This window comes from Malurus melanocephalus, unplaced genomic scaffold (genome assembly GCF_030028575.1).
Source record: "Malurus melanocephalus ecotype Western Australia unplaced genomic scaffold, MMel_1.1 scaffold_105, whole genome shotgun sequence".
NCBI lineage: Eukaryota > Metazoa > Chordata > Aves > Passeriformes > Maluridae > Malurus > Malurus melanocephalus.
The window spans coordinates 1,007,308-1,030,139 of NW_026623337.1; the positions used below are offsets into that span (position 1 = coordinate 1,007,308).

General features: G+C 36.5%; 1 protein-coding gene across 3 annotated transcripts in view; it reads right to left on the reverse strand.

The window, feature by feature from the left end:
• Positions 1-1,077: 1,077 nt before the first annotated feature.
• LRBA (LPS responsive beige-like anchor protein) overlaps positions 1,078-22,832 on the reverse strand; it is a 365,054-nt gene continuing 343,299 nt past the window's right edge. For all 3 annotated transcript variants that reach the window (XM_057369185.1, XM_057369184.1, XM_057369187.1), the window contains exons 54-57: positions 12,320-12,421; positions 10,895-11,109; positions 4,773-4,924; positions 1,078-2,621 (exon numbers count right to left, since the gene is read on the reverse strand). In XM_057369185.1, the coding sequence (XP_057225168.1) occupies positions 2,531-2,621; positions 4,773-4,924; positions 10,895-11,109; positions 12,320-12,421 (560 nt within the window). In that variant the 3' untranslated portion in view covers positions 1,078-2,530. The remainder of the gene's footprint in view (positions 2,622-4,772; positions 4,925-10,894; positions 11,110-12,319; positions 12,422-22,832) is intronic.

Below are 22,832 nucleotides of genomic sequence, written 5' to 3' on the forward strand. Positions count from 1 at the left end.
GAATGCACCAAAGGCCCATCACATGAGGAGACTGAACTGTGCCTAGAACATTTTGCAGCTCACAGCTCAACCAGCAGGAAGAAAAATACTAGAAAAACTCAAAGAAAAAAAAAATCTCAAACTTTGTCCATTTAGAAAACAGCAAGTACCACGTTTTGGGAACCTCTTTTTGTCTATTCCCACACAATACAGCATCACAACCAAAGCACACCCCAGGGTTCCAGGTATTTGGGTTTACCCGTGGAAGGAGGGGATGTCCTACTCACCAGAGCAGTCCAGAAGGGGGAGTCTCTTTGCAGGCATGCTYATGGAGAAGAAGGTGAAGATGTCCTTTTCCACAGAAGGGCTGTGGCACTCCAGTGGCAGAACACCACACTGCAGCAGTTGCTGCCTCCCAAGGATGTTTGGGAAGGATGCTTGATGCATCACACCGGCCCCATGCACCTCAGGACAGCACACACAGGAACAGCTGTGCTTCCAGTTTGGGAAAGCACCTCATGAGCCAATAGAACTCCTTCTAAAACAAGCAATCCACCAAATCAACTCCCCATGAAATATTTCTGCTCCAAAATCAGAAATTATTATTTCTATGAATAACTAAGTGTTTCCTCATAAAGACACTTTAAGGATTTCCATTTGGCAAAATACACCTTTGGTTGGTTGGCTGGCTTTTTCCCTCCACCCAGCCTGGGAAATCCACCCCTGGCTTGAGAGAAACACAAAATGCAGGTCAAGATCATTCCAATTATTTCCCCTTAACCCCTGCTGATACAAGACTGTGAATGTTGTTACTTCAGGAAGTGGGAAGTACAAGTTTTGCACAGCAAATTTTCAGTACACATGGCCCAGCACCCCCTGCACTTATCACAGACCTGACCCACTACAGCCTTCACTTAATCCCATCATCCTTCTGCTACACAAAACACAAAAATGTAACTACTGAGGCACCCCAACCACCTTGGTATGAAAATACAGAAAGCACAAAACACCATTTATAAACACCAAAAGTACATTACATGCATTAGCCACAGCACCTCTTTCCTCTGTTGGGAATATACCCTGAATCACAAGAATCCAGTACTCCACTGAAGCTCTCAATTACAAATGTAATTTTATTTAATTTCTTCACTCAAACTGAATTTTCTCATTCCAAATCTTTACTGAAAGAGAGAGTAGTTAAATGCTTAGAAAAACCAGGAACTGCTCTAGTAAGCAGCTAGAGAAATGTATGTATCAATACAGATATGGAATGTAAATTTCAACTCAGAGATCACAACATACAAAGAAGATTTTTATGCAATACAGACTTACAAAACAATAACAGTTCTTTTCACAAATATTTTCACAGAGTTCTGCACAGCAATCTTGTAGAAAAGTAGATTTGTGCAACACCAAAATAACTTATTGTTCCTTTGTATAAATTATTTTTCATTTCCTAAAAGAAAGAGGTAATTTAACATGACTGGGCAGGATCTGATGGATTTGGTGGTAGCAAAATACRAAAGACATTGCTATAGGCAGAAAAGGAATATGATGAGCTACAGTATTGCAGGGGCATGTTCTGAGGAAAAAGAAAGAAAAAGTGGCCTGCAAATCTTGTGCTTCTGCTGCTGGATGGGGGCTGAGCACCAGCAAGCACCTGCTGCCTCCCTGCTTCCGCAGTCAACCAGCAGAAGTGTGCTTTGGAACTTGCCCCTGCTAAAAAAACACSTGCCTCTGTGGGCTTCTGGTTAAAAGCCTTCAAATTTAGCCTTTCTGATTTGGAGGAACAATCCACATTTTGGTGTGCTTTGAAGCAGATGCCGGATAGAAACTAAAAAAGGATTCACGCTTGATGTAACACAAACTCCGTTCCTGATTTCTCTCGTAACCGCACRAAACAACTGAAAAAGAACTAATTGCCTAGGCCTAGAAACATGCTTGAAGAGTAACATTGATGGAAATGATTTGCAAAGTTTAAAATTACATTAACCATAATTTAAATATTACCCCCTGATTCCCAGAAACGTCAGTGCTGATGTAGTACAATCATTTGGAAAAGTACGAGACAAAGTGTGGTATGGATAGCACAGATTAAAATTCTCCCAATACCATAATTAATTTCTGTTATGTTAAAAYCATATGTTCCTCGAGGTTATAGATAAAGCTTCAGATGGAAAATCTGTTTCTTCATAATATAGCTAGAATGTGAGTTTTAACCCCCTTTACTTTAGGTTTTGTTTACATACAGGGATCAAAATAGACTTCTCATTGTGACTAAAAATATATAGATTTTTTAACTACAGAACCCAGCAGCTGGTTTTCTGCTTCTTTGCCCGTCCCCCAAAAAAGTCAAGCGAGGTCTACAAAAATAGCAATTAACTTTAAAAAATAGGTTGCTTCTTCCAGCAAATTTAAGTTACATTCAGATGTAATAGAACTATTTATAAGGAGCCATGCKGTGGCTCGACCCCGAGGGAGGCAGCGCTGCGTCCAGCTCCCTCCTGGCCACGGCTGCTCCTGTCAGTGCTCGTCCCGGCCTCTGGGAAGGTCAGTACCTGGTYTGGTACTCGTGGTGCCAACGATTGAAATCATTGTAGAACACCACGATGCTCCCGGACGCCATTCCAGTCATTATGCACCTGAGGAAAGCACAGGAACACATCAATCAGGGAATTCAGACACTCGAGTGAAAACACCAAGAATTTACATCAAAGAGGTACAAGAACACAGGGCATGATCAATTTTCACTGAGGCTAGCTGGAGCTGGAAGTGGCTTTGGGATAAAACTGCCCTCTGGATCACAAAATACCCTACAATAGTTTGTGTGGTCAGCCTGAGGCGACAGCTSAGAGAGGGATAACAGAACTGTTCACCAGCATCACTGTCCTGCATGGCCWCTTCAGATTCCCCAGGATTATTGCTTGGCTGGCTTTTAGGAGGATACTGGAGTGGGATGAAGCCCTGGTGTAGCAGCAAAGTGGAGGAAGGCCAGGAGAAGTGTTCCTTCCAGTTTCAATTCCCCCACTTAAGCACATCTACATAAGGGAACTGTGTGGGCACAGGACTTCAGTTGTAAATAAAAAAACTGAAGGCTTTGAGTGTTTTAGAAGCTCCTGTAAGCAATCCCTGTGCTTTCCCACTGAGACACACTTTCTTTCAGAATTCCTTACCCTTGGTCTGTTACTAGAGATCATTTAGATGTGYTTGAAAAGCCATGGCCATGATCCTGACATAGCACACAATTACAAGAGTTTCTGTATCACCTGCTCTGTAATCTCATTAAAGTATTAGAAAAATCAGAACTATATGAATGTATAAAATCTGGAATTTTAGGAAAAAACAAGCTTTAGAATTTAAAAATTCCGAGCAAAAATCTGCATTCGTTTTCTTCAAAACAAAGATTAAGTATGAGATTATAAAAAAAACCCTGCATTTTGATAGGATCACAATTTCTTAGCAGGAGTACCATTTTGATTGTTTYTCTAATTAGGTTAAAATATCTTTTTCCACACTCTCAAACACATAAATTCCTGCATACCAAATAAATAACTCTGAGTAATTACCTGTAATTAATCAGTAAAATACTCTGAGTAGATCACTTCCTTGTCCTCAAACCCAAAATGAATACATTCTTAACTTGAGCCAATTGATAAATTTCTGTACGTCCATATTAAATCTTAGTTCATTAACATGTCACTAATTACAGTTTAAAGATGATCTAAATGCAAAATTTCTGAGGTCTAAAATTCAACAGCTGTAACTCCAGTTGTTTTTTTTTAAAATATATTTAACAGCAGGTGCTTCTTTTAATGGAAAACTGATTCATCCAAAATGCCAATAATGTGTAATTATGCTTAACAAGAGGCTGTTCAGTGTTTCATTGAAGTCCACAGGTTTTACTGGTTTGGATATTTTTAAAGTTCATTTTGTGTAAATTTTAGAAACATGRATACAAATTTTGAAAAATTCACTAYGGACTTCATGAAGTGGAAGGCTAAGAGCCTCAGCAACATGATTCACTGCACAACATTCCTATGGGATTTAGGAGACAAATCTACTTGAAAATTACACAGGAACACCACTTAGTAAATACACCTAGCAAATAAAATCCTAGCCTGAAAGCTAAGGGTGTACAGATGAGATGGCAAACATCCATCTTATAAACAAACAGTATTTTTGTGAGAAAAACACCGAAGCACCTTTAAGTACAGCTGCACTGGAAAGTGTGATGTAAAACTGCAGTAAAAATTTTAACTAGATRCCTTCAGTAGGATGTGTCTTCAAAGAGGGTTATGCTGTATGTGGAYAAAATAGCTTTTCTAGAAATGAAAATAACTCTTTTTTTTTAGCAACTATATGGATGTGTGGAGGGAATCTTGTGCAACTATTCCAACTGTTCTATTTTTAACATAAAAGTCTGGAATTAGGAATATGATTCGTCTTGTAAGTGAAAGAAGAGAGATGAAAACACACATGTAGCCTTCCACCTCCAAGTGACCCACACTGTACATGGGTGCAGCCCAATAACTTGAAAGTCTGCCAAAGTAAGATTTCTTGGATGTCTCTCTTCATTCCCCAAAGAGCTGAAATCCCGAAAAAGATTATCCGCCCTAAATATGTCATGTTAGAAAAAAAACATATGCAAACACAGAATTCTCAAGATAATCATGAGGATCTGTGATCCACAGAAAACCACAATCAGAACAATAAAAATGCAATTTAATTGTAAATGCAATTTAATTAAATACATATTCCCCAAAACTCTCGTCGAGACCAGACTGTGCTCTCACCTTTGGTCATAGGACAGGGCCATGGACCGGATTCCAGCATCACACCCTGGGTAAGCAAAGAGCTGCTTGAGGTCCCACACCTGCCAGACCATGACAACTCCGTTGTCTCCCCCCGTGAGCAGATATTGTCCATCCCGACTCAGCTGAATGGCCTAGGGGGAAATCACAGGGACATCTGTCGGATAAATGTGTGCTGCTCTTACTTCCCAGCTTTTCCTTTCCATAAAAGGTTTCATATTGATAGCTGAATGCCCAGGGAGGCTTTGCTATCAACACAAGCTTTTGGGAAGCAACATCATTGTTATGTTATTTTACCCAGCAAGAAAATTAATGCTGTTATGCACAAATCTCCATTGAATTAGATGTCAGCAGTTAAGTTTTACCTGACCTGTGATTTATTCCATATTCCAAAGATCCAGTATGAGGTCAGCTGAAGAAATTTACTCTTCTAATTAGCTAGATTTACAAGATGCAGCAGCACTGGCACTAAAATACAGCACCTGACATTCCCCRAGGGTCTTTAACACCAGCCTGAATCAAGCTGAATGTTGACAGGAACTGAACTGTTAAACAAATCACTAAAATTAATTTAAACCAGCACCTGGAGATTCCTGCACTGGATTAATAAAACAATGATCCACCTCTCTTAACWGAGATTGTGTTTGTTTTAATCATCCATCCTGAAACTGCCTGTGAAAAATCCAATGGCATATACTCTGATTTTGTATGCATCATGGGGACTGATGAAAACCTGTATTTGAAATGCTTGTTTGGGAACCAGATCATGAAGAAAGATGAGATATGACTGCTTTTCAGAGTCAAGACTTGTTGTAATCAGAACCTTCAATCTATTTTGATATTTCTTGTGTTCTTTTGGAAAACATTAAGATACATAAGAAATTGGCAAAAGTTTATCACATGTTTATTACCTGTTTTGAGGTGATCTCATTGCCTTCATCATTTCTTCAGCATTCCCCACCTCAAAAGGTATGAAATTAATTTTGTTTCCAGAACCAACCCCTGGAATATTCCATGACTGACTTTTCTCACAGCAATATCTTTTCCACATGGGTCTCAGCATTTACTACTACAGAAACCCTGAGCAGGATAAAAATTTCTGAAAGGAAGATCCTGCCTTGCTGCTTTGCAGAAAAGAAATGCAAGCAGTTGGGGATACCAGGGCCTGATTTTACAACCTCACATTCCAAATATCCAGGAAAACTGCAAGGTTTGCAGAGTTGTCCAARGAAACAAAACCAAAAAGTTGAATGKATTCCTGTCATGTGGAATGACATCAGCATGAGACACTAGCAAGATCAAGACTTTTCAAACTATGTTTTGGATCATGATTAATAATGCCAGTAAGGTCAAACCTTTTCCTGTGCTCTCTTTGTGTTTCCAGGTGCCTCTTCTCTGATCTCTTTCTGACTTTTACTCCCAGCTTGAGTTCTGTTTTTCCCCTTCTCTTCTCTCTGGTTTTAGTTTTGTCCACAATACTAAGCACAGGAGCAGCCTGTCGTTGGCTCTATCCTTGATTCTGCTCTTCCTTCTCCTCTGCCTCCTCACCAGTTCTTCCTTTTCTTTGTCCAGGGTCACATCACATTTCTTGCCATGGCAATCTGCATCCATGGGCTACAGATGTTCAGTACAGAATGTGCATGCTAAACATTATCTACAAATGTGTTTAACCTGAGATTTGTGACTCAGCTAAATTTGGACAGCCTTTCAATGAAACACATACCCTKCACACCAGGATTAATTTGTGATACATTTCAGTGACCCAACTTCTCAGTAGAATGATGCAAGAATGGAGGATGCTCAGAGCAATTCTACAAACAGACTGATTCTCTTTAACTAAAACATTGTCACTGGAAGGTGAGGAAACTGCCTCAAGGTGATAGTCTGCAAGCAAAATTCCAGCTCAACCATTGAAATTTAGGAAACAGTAGAAAGAACTGAAGACATGATCTTACAAACATCTCTCCCTCTGCTGAAGTCAGCAAATATTTTGGCACTTGCAGTCTCTGCTAATACAGGTTTGCAAATATGCAAAACTTTTTACATACCTCAGGAAAAGGAAGTTTGGGGYTTTTCTTAACATAGAGAATTTATAGTGCACACACCACAAAAAATCAGAGAAACTAAAACACAAAGACATTACGTTCATGCAATACTGAAGTGTTTATACAGACTGCTGACAAGCCTAGAAACCAAAATATACAGTGTGTGTAAGATACTGCTTTGTGAGCAGCAGTAACTGAAGTCAGACATATTGCACATCTGTATTTTTTGTATTGCTGTACTCTATTACTGYGATGCCAAATACATCCTGTAAGAATTATACGATGTGCGACACWTAGATTAAGATAGAGCTTCTATATTATGTTATAAATTTTGAGTGCTTACTGCAGCAACTMCCAAGGAGTCAGAATGGATCACTTTCCTGGAATTTTATTTCATACAATAACTTTAAAAGGGGTGTAATTGAAACACAAACATATATTGTAAATAAAATGTAATACTGAGCAAAAAAAAGAGAGATAAATCTATTCCAGCCATGTTGTGAATTAAGATGACAAGACAYACATGTAAATTTAGACACAGTAAAGCAGAAACTAAAGATTTTTTTCCAACCATATCTAAGTATGGAAAACTGAATACTAACCAAGGCTAGAATTGAGTATTCTGAGTTGAAGCATYTCTCTCCCCCCAAAAAACAAATGTYCCAACCATTAATTGCTTCTGTGATTGGTACTATCAGAAACATGCTAGGCACCTYGAAAGCACAGACACAAGGAGCTTGRAAACTCTAATTTAGAAGCTGTCTTAGAAGAGTAAAGTAAGAAAGGGGCAGACAACTAACTGATTAGACCGAAAATTATAGAACTAGCATGCACTGAATGGATGATCACGAGATCTAACTAACCACACAAGTATTAAAGAGATTATTCATTAGAAGCAAAAATCAATATGGGGTGGTTTTCTTCTCTATAGCAATAGCAGCCTCCTAAGGGTATTTCCAAATTGCAATGAAGACCGTGACAAATAATTATTTGCTACACTTATAAAATTCAGCTGATGAAAATCCATTAACCTTATGGTCATGGTTCACTTGAATTTTATACTTGAGGCTTTTACTGAAGAAATGCTATATTAAGAGTCAAATTAAAGCCATTAATCTTTAACTCTTCCACTACCTGCAAAATACAGTCGGTTTTGTGATCTTTTCATTAAATAAGTACAGGCTTTGAACCTTTACAAAAACCTATGCAATTTTACCAAGTCATTAGCTTGTCATGAAGACAAGATATTGATTTATTTAATTTCTATTGTTTATAAATAAATTTCTCAGCCACTTGCATATATATATATACATGAAGGAATGAAGGAATGAATGAAGGGATGAAGGAATGAATGGAAGAAAAAGGGACCCTGTCAACATCTCCGTTTCATGATATGCCCTTCAAGATTTAACAAACGAAAGGATGCTTTCACTCCCAAGTACTCCAGCTGGTAGAGAGGATGACATGAATCAATTGCACTGTTCTGCTTTTCTCCAGTGTAGTTTATCTACAATTCTGCCAGGTATGAAACTGAAACAACCCTGCAACTAATCTTTCTCACAACATGAGCTTCAGACTCTCAAATAATCCCCAAAGYGCACAATTTCAGCAATGTTCTTAAAGCTGCATTTCTGACTTGTATTTCCTTGGAAAGTCTCAAAACTTTGCACAAATCCCTTTTAACGTTTCAGGTTTTTGAAAGGCAGTGCTTTGTAAAAAGGCAGAGCTGACACTGTGACAGCCCTGGCTTACAGCAACAGGAGTCTTGTGGGCACTTCCACATTTCAAAACAGACTCAGGAAAGGAAAATAAATTGGTTCCTCTGGGTGAAACAGCATACAGTCTTTGTTTAGGGTAAAATAACTTTACCTCTCAGAACAAGCAGACTATTTAAAGTTATTCATTAAGATATCTAAACACTACATGGTAGATGTACTGCGATATGCCTAAGCTCCACTGAGCAATACAGTGTTTAAAACAAAAACAGGTGGAAGGCATTGATTAGACCCTGAATTTCCCCAGAGTGTCTGATTTTTTTCTGGCAGTTTTCTAGCACAAGAATACAAGAAAGAAAATCAGAATGTTGAACCAAGCATCACTATTGAAAACTGCTAGTTTTGCAGGAAACATGCCGAAATACTGGCCCATAATGACACAGGAAAACCGAAACTGTTACATTACAGATTCCACACTTATGACCTTTTTCCTTCCTTTTTCTATCCTCCTCAAGGAAAAGCCAACGAGGAGTGTTTGTCAGCACAGCCCATGGGTAGGTGCTATTCACTTTAAATGCCCCACTTTAATCATGCAGTTGCCACTCTCCTTCAGAGATGATGTAGTGCAGAAGCACAGGCAAAGACGCTGTAGGTTGTTTAAGCGTAAAGCTCAGCTGGGACCACTGGGAGAGAAAGAAAACAAAACAAAACAAAATAAACCCCAAACCCCTCTACAAACATAATTCTGGCCCACWGAGAGCAAAACTTCCATTGCCTCCAGCAACATTCCTAAAGCTGTGGGTACTGACTGAAACACTACAGAAATTGTTTTAGCCGGCAAGGGATTTCTAGATATTTTACAGATTTGCTGGCCTGGCTGACAACATAATCACAACTGAAAGTGACAGATTATCAACATTATTAATATAAAAAGAGAAAACACTGTGATAYGGTCTTGCTTTATGGAAAGAACTCTGGGATGAAGGGTAGGCTGAAAATCTCATAAGTATTTATACAAGCACAGCCAAAGGTACAATTTCAGGGAATTGATGCAAAAATCTACATTAATTTGGAAAAATGTCTGGGGACAGAAACATACACATTCCTACTTCACTCCCCCAGCCTCAARCCTGCACTTGTGGCTGCCACAGCATGCACAGACCAAATGCCCTCTCACCCCTGCAGACTCCACTCTCACTATGGAAAAGAGACCTACACAGAGAGTTATTTTTGCATATTCCACCACCAGCAGAGCTGACATTTTGGATGGATGACATATCGATACTGTGTTAGCAGAGCATAGCACGTGATAAAAGTTTTAGAAGGTTTCAAGCTGAATGTATTGAACTGTACCAGAAATTTCAATGCCAATGAAGCTGTCACTGTTCCATACAAATTATAAAGTGGAAATAACAAAGATCAAACTTCTTTAAAATACACTGACACATTTTTCCATCTTTAGTATGGAAAGAAATGCTCACAACTTTGCATAACAGCTGAAAGAATGCCAGTAATTCTGTAAAACAAACATGATAGCAGAGAGGGATTTTCTTCCTGCAATGTGTAATCCAAACAAAGGAAAGACTTTTRAGAGTTTTCAGCTCAAGAGAACATTGGAAATCCCAGCAGCTGACTTCCTGGAATCTTCCATCRGATTATGGAAGTCAGCTTGAAGGTGTGGTACTGCAGTACCACTGGCAGCTTCTGTTTTGTTTCATAGGTACTATTACACAGGAACTGTCAGGAGATCGTCATTTTGTATTATAAAATGATTTTCATAAAACCATCAGCTTAAAATGCCACCTGCATGGTTTTGGATTTGCTCCATCTCTCTTGCAGATGAAGATGKGGAAGTTAGCTGCCTGCTTAGGAAATGCCAAAGGGCTAAAGAGCTGAAATACGGACAGACATATGCCTGTAAACTTCCTGAAGCTCGGCACAACACATGCTATCTGGACCAACATGAAGGAAGGTAGTCAGAGATGCCAAAAAAAAGGGAAAGCCAATATCCAAAGCAGCATACCCACTGACCTCCTGCCTTCAAAATCAAAAATAAAGATACAGCACAGCCTCTCCTGACCAGCAATTAGTAATATTTGCATTCTCCAGCCCAAGAAAAGGCCTCCTCAGTATTCCTTACTTTATGAACACAATCATTTTACAATTAAAATTGAAAAAAAAAACCCTCCAAATGTTATTAAGAGTACATTGTCCCCTTAAGTCTTCTCAAAGTGCTGCTATGTTCTGGTCTGGTACCACATGAGAGAGTCTCCACACAGCTCCAACATCGACAGCTTTTCCCAACACTGGAACTCACAGCTCTTACATATTTGAGGACACTCACCCTTATCTTGTCATCTGTTTCCATAGTGGCTTGCAGTCTCCCATTCACRCTGAATACACAGAAGAGGCCGTTTTCATAATATATGACACAGTGGCCTTCTCTGGAAGCTTGAATAAGTTTGGGTCTCAGGCAGCTTTCGGGACTTTGTAATCTTTCAGGACCTTCTAATGTCCTCAGTAGATCTCCATTCATAGAATGTATGAGACATGGTCCTTCTGATGAGACAGAATAGGATCTCCAGTTAGCAATTTATATGCTCAGTTACAGAGATCATATGTCAAATAATAAGTAATGACTTCTATTTAAATGATCACATTAATACATAAATAATACATTATAATGTTTTTTTCCATGTTTGGATGGATTGCTTATGACTTCAAGGGTGCCAGAGTCTAAGATAAAGAGCTTATCCCTTAAAAGCCTGCATTAAGTTATTTTAGAGCACCTATCACAACCAGTTAGGGACTGTCTTTAGTGGGTTTTCTTTTTAAGATGGTAGTAGTTAATTTTGAGATTAGTTAATTTTGAGTAATCCATTGTATTGAACCTTAAAATGAGATTTTCAAAACACAAAGATACACAGAGCTTACATATGTAGGTATTCTAAAAGCGTATGTTCTCATASTAAGATTTTAAGCTATACATACTAAATTATTTGCTTTTTTAACATATTTTGACAAATACCTGATATTTACATAAGCCATACAAGTTCACATTCACAATTCAGAAATGCACACAGGTAGAGATGATGAGTACACTCAACTTTGAAGAAGTGTCTCCAAAAAGCTACTTTAGAAACATTAAAGCAGAAAAATACTAACTCCAAGAAATGGTTAAAAACTCCAAGAAATGGTTAAAAATAATCATAGGCAACTGGGCAAATAGGAAAATTATAAAGAATATCCATAGAATCAACATCATTCTTTATAATTTGCCTGCCAAAAGCAGGTCTTTGAGAACCAAATGGGGCATATTAGAGGCTCTGCAGCCAAGCTCAAAGAGCCTGGACAGAATTACCAGTGGTTTATACACACCCTTCAACAAACAAACAATCCAGTGCATTGTCTTCCTCCCAAAACTAATTTTTGCTTCCCTTTTTTGAGAAGTTATCCATAACAGACACACTACACTATCCTGGCCCACAAGAGCTGTATCCAACTATGCTACATGCAATTGCACACAGGATAAACAAACAGAAATAGCAATCAGGAGGGAAACTGATGTGGTTGCCTCTTCTAATAAATGTCTGAACAATCCTCAGTTGTAACATGTTTAAAAGGAGGTTTCAAATTCCATAGCAACTAAAAAAAAGTTTAGAAATAAAACAACCATAAAGTTCATAAATTCTGCAACCCTGGACTACATTCCTTTTTGCATTAGGATTATAGCTTCAAGAGCAGAAAGAAATGGCAACAGCTACTTTACCTTTTGAACCACTTATTACCAGGCCAAGCTCAGCACAAATGGCAGCACAGGTGATCTCATAGTCATGTCCTGTCAGAACAGCTCGAGGAGTTGCAAAATCACCTTCAATGAAAAAACAATAAAAGCAATCCTTGGTTACYATCTATTCCCAAAATCACTGCTTTCCATCACTGAAGCATCTTCTGTTTCGTTGCTTTTTGAGTTGGTGTTCCTTACAAATCACTTCAATGCTGCTGTTTGCATATGGGAGTTCTGTTCAGCACTCTGCCTGCACATTTACTGACACACATCAATATAAAAGGCAGGTGTGGAGTAAAATCAACCAAAGTTGGTTTCCCCTCCCTCTGTCTCCCCTTCTATTTATATTTTCTGGATGGGGAGATTTAAGCCAATTACTGCCCTCTCCTATAACAGGTATAAGTAAATGCAAGTATCACCAAGATAAATACTGAGAGAAGACACCAAAAGTGCCCAAAGATGAAGTAAAACYTTCAGTGCCTGATTTTTATTGTAACCTAATAACAGTGCTGAAACCTCAGCCTGAAGTCTGGTTATTTGCAAGATATGGAGTTCAGACCACCCTCACTATGAATTTCTGATGAATTTGTAAAAAAATCCAACATTAATGCTCCTATTAGGCATTTCTCTGCAACAAGAACTGTATTTTTTTAGATTCTCTTTATAATCAAACATATATGGATTAAATTTAAAAAAGCCACTGCCACACTTACAGTTGGGTACAACTGCCACATTTAAAGGAAAAAAAATATTCTCCAGGTCAAAGCAGAGAAARGATAAGCAAATGCTATAAAACTCTTTAAATAGTTTTATTATTTCACTCACAGATTATTCACTACTGTCTTCAAGGGTGCTGGCATTTCATGGAAATCAAAACATTATTTTTCTATTACCATACAATTAGCTCATTCATAGCATTCCACAAAACATTTAAACTCTAAAGGATGTTTCTTGGGTAATGCTATCATGTAGTTTCAAAAAGGTTTTGAGTTTTTAAGCAGCAGGGCATAACTTCACAATAAATGATGACATGTGAGGTACCAACAAGGCAGTAAAGCAGTGGGTAAAATCAACCTTTTTTTTTTTTTTCCTCTTGAAAAACAGGAGATGGTTTTACAAAGACACAGAATAATAATGGGACCAACTGACTCCATGAGTTACTAAGTTAGCACCAATCAAATTATATTTGTAACTTTTTTAAAGATATACCCAGCATAACATCATTAATCTGTCCATGTGGAGCAGTGCCAGCAATACTGGCACTGAGTGTTTTTAGAAATCATGGAGCTATATTTAAAGGGAGAGTTTCTCAGACCCTGCATGGGGACAGCAAGAGACTTCTCTGGAAAAGAAGTGTAAGATCAGGACTTGCATAAATATTTTTACTSAGGCCATTTATACTACTTCCCAAAACATCTGCGCCGCTGCCACATTCCAATGGCTTTTAAGTAAAGGTCACAATCTGTCACAAAGTCTCAAATCAAGAATTGTGACCTTTCAAAATTTGATTCATTCTGCAGTAACTATTATAATTTACATCAACAATAYAAAATCTTGTAAAGTATACAAATCTGTTTCTTCTTAGATATAGACATAGACATTATAAATATGTGTACACATATGTACACATCCAGGCATGTTACCAGCATTTTAAATGTGAACATGCTTTGGAGCAGCTTGCTGAATTCTCCCTAATCTCAAGAAATAGTCCTTAAAACTTCTCATTTTTGTTTCATATATTGTTTTAAAAAAACACACTCAAGCCCAGGAAGCATGGCAGACAGTTCAGGAGCAAAGGAAAAACTCCCAACAAATTAGAAGCATAAGGGTAGAGTTAATGACCTTTAGGTACTTCTCAGGTGGCTGAGCCTGTGAATTTTGCTCACAAAAATTCAGATCAAAGTTGCTCCATGGAACCTTCCTTCCCTAAACGTGGGCTGGGCACCTCAGAAGGTTCATACATGAACAATATGCAGCCAAGCCACAAATTTGCTGTTTTAGGGGAAAACGTAACAGCAGCTGTAACAGTCATACTATGCAGCAACAATTTAAGGTTGCCAACCCAATTTTTTCTCCCTGTTGTTCCCAAGCCCTAAAAGAGGCAACTTTGTGCATTTAGAAATCTTGSGAGTTCGTTTTCTTTTAAATGAGCTGCCTATATTAGCAAAATTCAAGAATTCTTGTTTCATTGCTGTCTTCTACTTTCAGAAATTGCAGTAATACATAATTGCATCAGCAATTCAGATCAGCAAGGAATTGATCTAATCATAAACCTCACATTAATGAAGCTTTTGAAATCAGAGAAGTTTTAAATATACAACGTTGCAGGAGGYAATGAATGTAAGATGTTGGAGTTASAAGCACTTATGAGAAGCAATGCCTGAATGAATTATTAGGAGGTGCAGATAAACAAAATCATGAGAGTAAACTTATTGCTTACAGCAACTACATTATTACAGGCTTTACCTGCATAAGGTTGTCAGCAACTACATCCATAAGATGTAGGAGATAGGATTCTTAAATCAAGGAGTAGAAACTGAGCACATATTTTTATCATATTTCACAGAAAATAAAATAAGCTAAGTAACACAGTCTTTTGAGAATTTGGACTTTACTTCAGATRTAATAGGGTATAAATCTACAGGTGGAAGGATCAGTGTTTCATAGATTTTATTAACTGTTTCCTAAATTATATTTAAAACAAAGAAACACTTAAAGCAAAAAAAAAACAAAAACAAAAACAACCCACAAAACAAAAAACAAACAAAAAACCCCATAAAAACCAAAACAACCCAACCAAACATAAAAGAAGAAATCTGAGCAGTATTTTTAAAGAATTTAGGATTTGAACAGATACAGTAAAAGAAGAGTCCTGTGAAAAGACTAGCCAACTCCTTTGATAAGAATGTYAAGTATTTAGGGGTTTCCAAGCCTCTGATTTCCCAAATAATGGGGTCAACTTAAAAGCTGGTCATAGAGCAGAACAGATTTCTTTAAAAGCTTTTAAACTGTTATTGCTTCAAAAGATTGTCATGGTTTTCAATAATGCAAAGAGAAAATTTTATTTTGTTGCTGGTTTAAGGGGCACCACTTCAAACTTTTCTAAATTGTTTTAGAACAGACTTGCAGACYCTTTTGAAAAGCTGGGGAAGTGACTTCAAAGGGAAGAGAGTCTTTGTCCACTAAGCAGGTTTACGASCACTGATGCAAACCCTAACTAAGGGCTGAAAAGAATCCTCAGAGAATCTTTATGGAGATCCTTAAGGAAGATGAACAAGTCAAATGAAATTAAAGATAGTTCAAATCCTAGCACTAATAACCAAGACACAATAGTTTTACAGATGTGCTTTTCTCAKCATAGGATATAGTGATATCCTTAGCCCATCCCATCACTGGATTGCTGCGTGGAGCTGAAGGTTCTTAATGCCACATTCACATTGCTACAAATGTCATCAAAGATTTATTTAAGTCACAGAAGGCACACTTAAAGTTATTTTCCAGTAATGGACAGAATACTTTACCTTTGCAGCAGCCACTCAAATTATTTCAAAAGAACTCACCTACATTCCAATAAATAATYTCTGCAAAGCTGTTCTCCCATAGAAAACAACATAAAATATCACTCTTATTTAAGTGACTAAAGTACATTTTAAATCATAACATTCAAGCTTCAGAAGATAAAAGAAGAGCACATGATACCATGTCAGCCTGTGGTGATATATCAGTGAAAAAATGTTAGGCTTTTGGAAASCACGTTTAAAAAGGAACAGTGGGATTATGGCAAAGTCAAAACTTTCTTCCAGTTTAATGACATCCAGAAGAAGATATGCCTTACTGGAGAGAAAAAGAAATTGGTTTGTATTGCTGGGTCTCTCTCTACTATTTGCTTCARCTTTGGTGTTGTCACAATAAAAAGCAGGATCATGATATTTAAATCCACCAGCAAATTCCTGAAATGGCACTTTCTTCATTTTCAGCACTAAGCTGTAAAAGCTGAGCCAAACACAAGAASTCATTTGAAGAAAAGTATCTTCCTAAAAAGAAATCAAACTAGAGATTAACTAAAAAACTTACCTCACAATTAAATATGAGATATGCTTCCCACTARTATTAGGCAACACATTTAAATATAAAATATTTGAGTGTGCTTCTTTTTATGTTTTATACTGAGAAGAAAGTTAATTATTATAGGTCAGAGACTTAAACAGCCATTTCTAAATTATTCCATGATTGCAGAGGCTGTGGGGCACTTTTAAATGGCAAATTAATTAAGTGATTTTATGCCAATATAAAATCTAAATTGAACGAAGCATCAGTTAATCTCTCTTTTTACCTATTTCTTGCAAAAGTGATTGAGTGCTTTCTCAGAATGATACATCAACCAAACCAAATTGTACATGTAAGAAAGGCATTCTAAAATTAATATTTAAATTTTCCCAATTCTGAAATTGCTTTTTATGATTAAAAATTGAGGAAAACAATAAAAGGTTTGAAATAAATGTGAAGAGTACAGATGCATGTACAGAATATCGTATATTTGGACAAAAGTGCTCTCAGCAAAATGTAAGTAAATCAAGAAAACTAATTTACTGCTAAGCTCCTATGTTTATTATATAGCAGGTTTCAAAGTTTAATTGCATTGAAGTGATAGCTGTCAGATATTATAAAGTCTGTGCATTAGCATTATTTATASATCACATTATAAGCCAAATGGTTTCACTGGCACAGAAAGTTATCTGATGGATGAGAGATCTTATTCAAGTGGTACCACACAAAATTACTGAGCATTCCTAAAGTTWCAGTTTGAATAATCATTTCTTTGTGAAATGTATTTTTATGTAACAATACAATATTTTCATATTATATAGGAACTTAATTTTTGCCTGGTTCTTCACTAACGCTTCACCAGCATTTCCTCTTAATTCCTTCAAACTACTTCCCATCTGTTCAGACTTATTTTACCACAAAAAAATACAACTTTATGCCAAGATGCAAGTTTTGGCTTTGTAAAGAAATACTTCAACCCTGTATTTTCTGAAAAAGTAATGATATCTTTGAACAATGCATCATTCTATTGTGAAGCAAATCTAAACATGCAAAGCACAGGAGATGCTATAGTTTGTTCAGTAAGGGAAAAAATAGATTAGATTTATCTTGTAGGATTCATTTCAGTAAATATAACACAGGAGGGCTCACTGAACTTCCCTCAGTGTCACTGTGCAACAAGTGAATAACACTTACTCAGTATTAATGAGACATTTTTCATGCACGTTGTGTCACAAAAACTACATTTCCAAAACAAACAGATGAAATAAAAAGATTTAAAAGTCTTTCATAAACCGAGTATCACAGTTCAGACTTCAAAAGTCAATAATCCCCAGCCTCCTAATTCCTACACCATGTGCAACACAAGACTTTCTGGAACAAGTTCTCCCTTAGTGGGGATTCATCTGCTGTGAGTCCTGGAAGTCATTCAGCAGGACWCCTCCCCCTGAACACAAGCCTTTTTGAAGCCCCTGGAAAGTATCTRCAGGTGAATATTCAGGGTCAGTGTACACTAATATTTTAATATTTGTACATCCCAACTTCATAAACTGTTGMTTAAATGGCAGCTTTGAAGTTTCAGAACACCGTCATTTTTGTCTGGTAATGTTCTAAAACTGGTTTATGAAGGGGCTTCTTTGTTTATGTTAGAAAAACCTTTTCTTCATATTTCTCTCTTCTGGTTTATAGCATCTGTTACCTAGCAAGTTAAAAAAAAAAAAAAANNAAGGAGAAAAACAATTAAGCAATTATTTCAGTCACAGATAGCAGCTACTGAGGAACTGTTGTAAAATAAAGGTCATCTTGCATTGAGTTGAAACCTACATAGTATTGCATAACTTGGGCAAAAAAAAATCTCAGATGAGAGGTTTCCTATGATAGTTCCACTCAGCTGTCAGTTTTTTATGATATTTTTATTTCCCCCTATTAAAATATATCAAAATAATTTAAAGTCCATGYTTTAGCTATTTGATTTCTTTTCTAAAAGTAATTTCAAACCAATACTACAGCAGCAATATATTGTACTGGACAAATGCTTACCACCTTTACTTACCAAAGCAACTGGGAGCACTGATGGCATACACCAAGTTCAGAGAATACATAAATTAGCTGTTTTTTAGAAGTAACTCTCTTAAACCAGACACTTTTTCGACAYGGCAGGCTGTAATTCCAATATCTCTATGTTGCTAGTGTTACTAGAATTTAGATCCAGAAACACTTAGAAAATAATTACTTATCCAAGTCAGGATTATTGTATTGATCAAATAATTTTAATAACATTTACCCTGGTAATTTTATTCTAGACTATAAATTATTGTATCTTCTGCACTACTTTGTTTGTCTGACATGGTTACAGACTTCAAAATGAATGGTGATTTTTCTCAGCATCCAAAAAGGTAAATAAATGTGATGTTCATCATCCCACAACTACGTATATGGAGCACATTAAGGTTGTATTAATTTACCATATGCATATAATTCCTTTTACCACATCAACTATTAGTTACAAGTCGTAAATATAGTGTTGTTTTTCCTGGAACTCCAAGGTCTGYGTTGCATCATGGAGTACTAAGTATATCCTGCTGGAGAATTTCATGGATCCAGTTTTAGTAACACCTGAAGCTGSAYACTGCCCAAAAAGCAGCACCAAACTCTTTCTCTCTTTCCAGTTTCAAAATTGCCTCAAAACTTGCTCAGCAATGCTTCTGTGAATTACTGATGGACAAATTCCGAAACACAATCTCTTAGCCACCTGAAAACAAGGGTGATACAGATGCWGCAATTACTACTGTAGGACATGACTTTTAGCCAAAACAAATACTTATGTCACGCACTTGCATGCTCATCCCTACCAAGTCACCATGACTATTTAGCTGCTTTCCAAATTATCCRTGGATACTATTCCAAATTCTTTTCAATGAAGAGCTTGTCTTCATCTATAACATGACTTGCTTGGCATGCTATATATACAAAACTATATCATTTATCATTTATCATCATCGCATATTTCTAGAATTCTTCCACCTGTTAATCCTCATATTCTTCCCAGTTTAAATATGTGGAAGGTAGAGCCATCATTTATATGTGATTTATAAAGTACTGGGAGCAATAAGGCCCCAAACCCTTTGAGGTATCAATGTGTTACAGCTGAAAGAAGAAAGGACAGTGACCTTTTGTGGCGGCAGAATTTAAGGCTCTGTTCAAGATTCACACAGATTGCCCCAGTCCTTGTTACCTGTGAAGCYACAGGGAACTGTGGGACCAGTTACAGCATCAGGGTCGCTGTCCACTAAACTTTCATGAGGCTTTCGAGACTGAGATTAAATAATGCAATAAATGATAGGTAAAAGAATATTTAGTGGTTGCTACCCCTTTCAAAAGCATGTTACAGATGCTTTTACAAGCCTTGTGGATCTTCTCTATGATATACTTTTTACTGAACTGGACTTGCAACACAAATAGAAAAATGCAATAYTGTGCTCATTAAAGCCCTTTAATGTAAAATGAAAAAAGGAAAAAAGTATTCCATTTCTTTTTACAGCTCCACTTAACAAAACTCTCCTGACCTATTTCTGTTTCAGTTCATATGCTGAACTTAAACTCACAATATATTTTCCCATTGTAGTTTCAATAAAAAGGATAAAAATTGTACTACAAATGAATTGATTTTTTTTGCTCCCCAAATGTGAATAGATATTTTTAATATTTTACTAGCTAATGCTTAGGATCCAGTCCTGAGATCAGCTTCAACTGGATGCCAGCAGATGGTGCTGAAGGACTCTGGCTTTATATACAACATTGTGCTGTCCTGCCATTTTTGAGAAACAAAGAGTATTTGTTACATCTGCAGTTAAACAATGTTAAAACAATATTGAATTATTTACGGACGATTTTTTTTTTAAGAAGGGTTCACATAATAATGTATAAAATGTTTCTCGGGGTAAAAAACAAAAATGCGACTGAGCATCTAAAGGAACGTGTGCAGACTGTCCTAAAACTCGGGGCTGTAGCAACACTCTTTTCTCACCAGCTGACTCCAGTGAACAGCAACTCTTGCCTTTACAGCTGCAGTAATTCCAAACATATTTTAGTATTTTGAGGCTCTGCAAATTTTTAGCTGCTCTGGTAAACCACCATTTGACAGAAAGTAACAGTAATAGGAGAATTCCATTACTAACTAACCTGATTAGTGATTTATGGATATATTGATACTCCTACTACCTAGCATGACAAATGCAAAAGGGAACATTAACAGGTAAGATTTTTACAACTTCTTCCCAATTAATTTTTTTAAGAGAAGCTGCTGTTAAGCAAATTTCTCTATTTTTTTAAAATATAATAATTAGAATTTTAAATAAATACTTATACTACAAACATTCTTTGGAAATGTGGACCCTCATCTTCTGTATTACCATTGGTTTTGAAATTCATTTTGAAAATAGAAGTCCAGAGCATGCAGACCTGGGAACCAAGATGTAGGTTAATTTAAGATGAGGACGCTGGAAGAAGGCAAAGAGGGTTTTTTTGGTTACTGAGTTAAGCAGACTCATGACCTGCTTGAAATCAGAGTGGCTGTTCACYGTGGGCAGAGAGAAGCATGTATGCAAATCCTCACAGAATTCAACTTTACTGGATTAGTGTGTCTGAGTWCAAAGAAATTATTACCTATGACATTATTCTTCAATCAACCGACACAAAGATGCTGGAGGTAATAATATACCTGAAAGGTATATTTTCACAGTTTAAATTCCTTGCATTATCTACTTTAATAATTAATTATGAAGCACTCATTCTCAAAAAGTTTAGATTTTCCAACTGAAAAATGTCTCTAGCAGTTTATGAAATACAGATGTTTTATTTTTTACTATGATTATCAATACAATTAAAACTATTGATTTCTCCAGTCTCAAGACCACACCTTTAATGTTAATAATAATTTATAATTATTTTATAATATACACACTATACATAGTATATGTTTGTATTTAGTAATAATAATGTTAATTATAAATTAAGATAAAATATTGTAGGGTCCAAATATTTATTTCGGAATTTTAGCTAAATAAAAATTAAAAAAAAATGCAGTTTCTTAGGCAGCTTGGATAGGAGCAAGACTTCTTCAGCAAGTCAAGAAATGTGATTAAATTTTGAATCCTTTGGGAGATTTCATATTTTACAAATCAAAAAGATTATGCATTTTAAAAATTTGCATCTCAGGRAGATATTCTATCTGTTATCAACAGCAAAAGTGCTCAGTGACTCCTCTCAATTAAATCTTAGTTAAATACAGTAATTGTTAAATACAGTAATTGTTTTTTGAAATACGAAATCACATGCTTACATTCACACGTGTCCTGCTATACAGCTACACCACTAATCCCGTTCATCTCCCACATTTCAGAATACCTGAAATATAGTACCCTCTAAAAAATACAAAGCTGTGCAATGAAAGCACCCCCATAGTCCTCATGATGCAAATGTGATACATACAGAGAGTAACATTTTCTAGTTTTATGGGCTAACATAAAAGAGGTAATATAATTTGTTTTATTCACATATGTGTGGAAGATCAATGTAATAACTCAGAAGAGAGCCCATTAGTATTAGCAGTAGTGATTCAGTTATACACAGACTTTACATTTCATAGCACTCAGTATTTCTATCAGTCAAGCCTTAATTTTCTTAAGCAAATCAAATTTGTAATTAAAAATACTTTGGTTTCTTCAAAATATGACAACTAAAAGATAATTGAGGACACATATGTAGATGTTTGARAGCAACAGAACCATCTCTTCATATTCCATGAAAAAATAGCTAGAATAGCAGAAAAGCACTTTCACTGGACCAYAGACATGCCTATCGTTTTTTAAGCACAAACCATTTTAGAAGCATAAACAATATTAAGATAAATAAATTCACCACTGTAAACCTCCCCTTCATTAAAGTACATCCAAACAAAATAGCTGCAGTGAAAAACCAAAAACATTGAAGACACAGATTTACATTCACTAATATGATTGGCCTCCACCTGCTTCATGTCAGTGAGGGATTATTAAGGAAGATTGGAGAAAATAGGATGTTCCAACTACGAAGTCATTTCTTGGTAAAGGAATACCCCAAGTATGTGTGCAGAAAGCAATTCAGTGACAATTTTAATATAAAACAGCTAAAGATAAACTTATAGATATGTTTATAAACAATATAGCGAACCAAATTTAAAAAATGGTGCTGAAAGGAATTTACATTAAAGTGGTGAGGATACGAGAATGTTCAGTRTGCTTTACAAGGGAGAGATCAAGGACAAGATAATTCCTGAAGTATTTTGGGAAAACAGGTTTCAATAGATAGAGAATATCCTTCTGTAAGATCTCATGGGAAGTTAAAGAGAAAACAAAAGAAAAGGTAATAAGGATTGTAGTGAAAGCTGCTCCAGTGCAACACAGGGATAAGA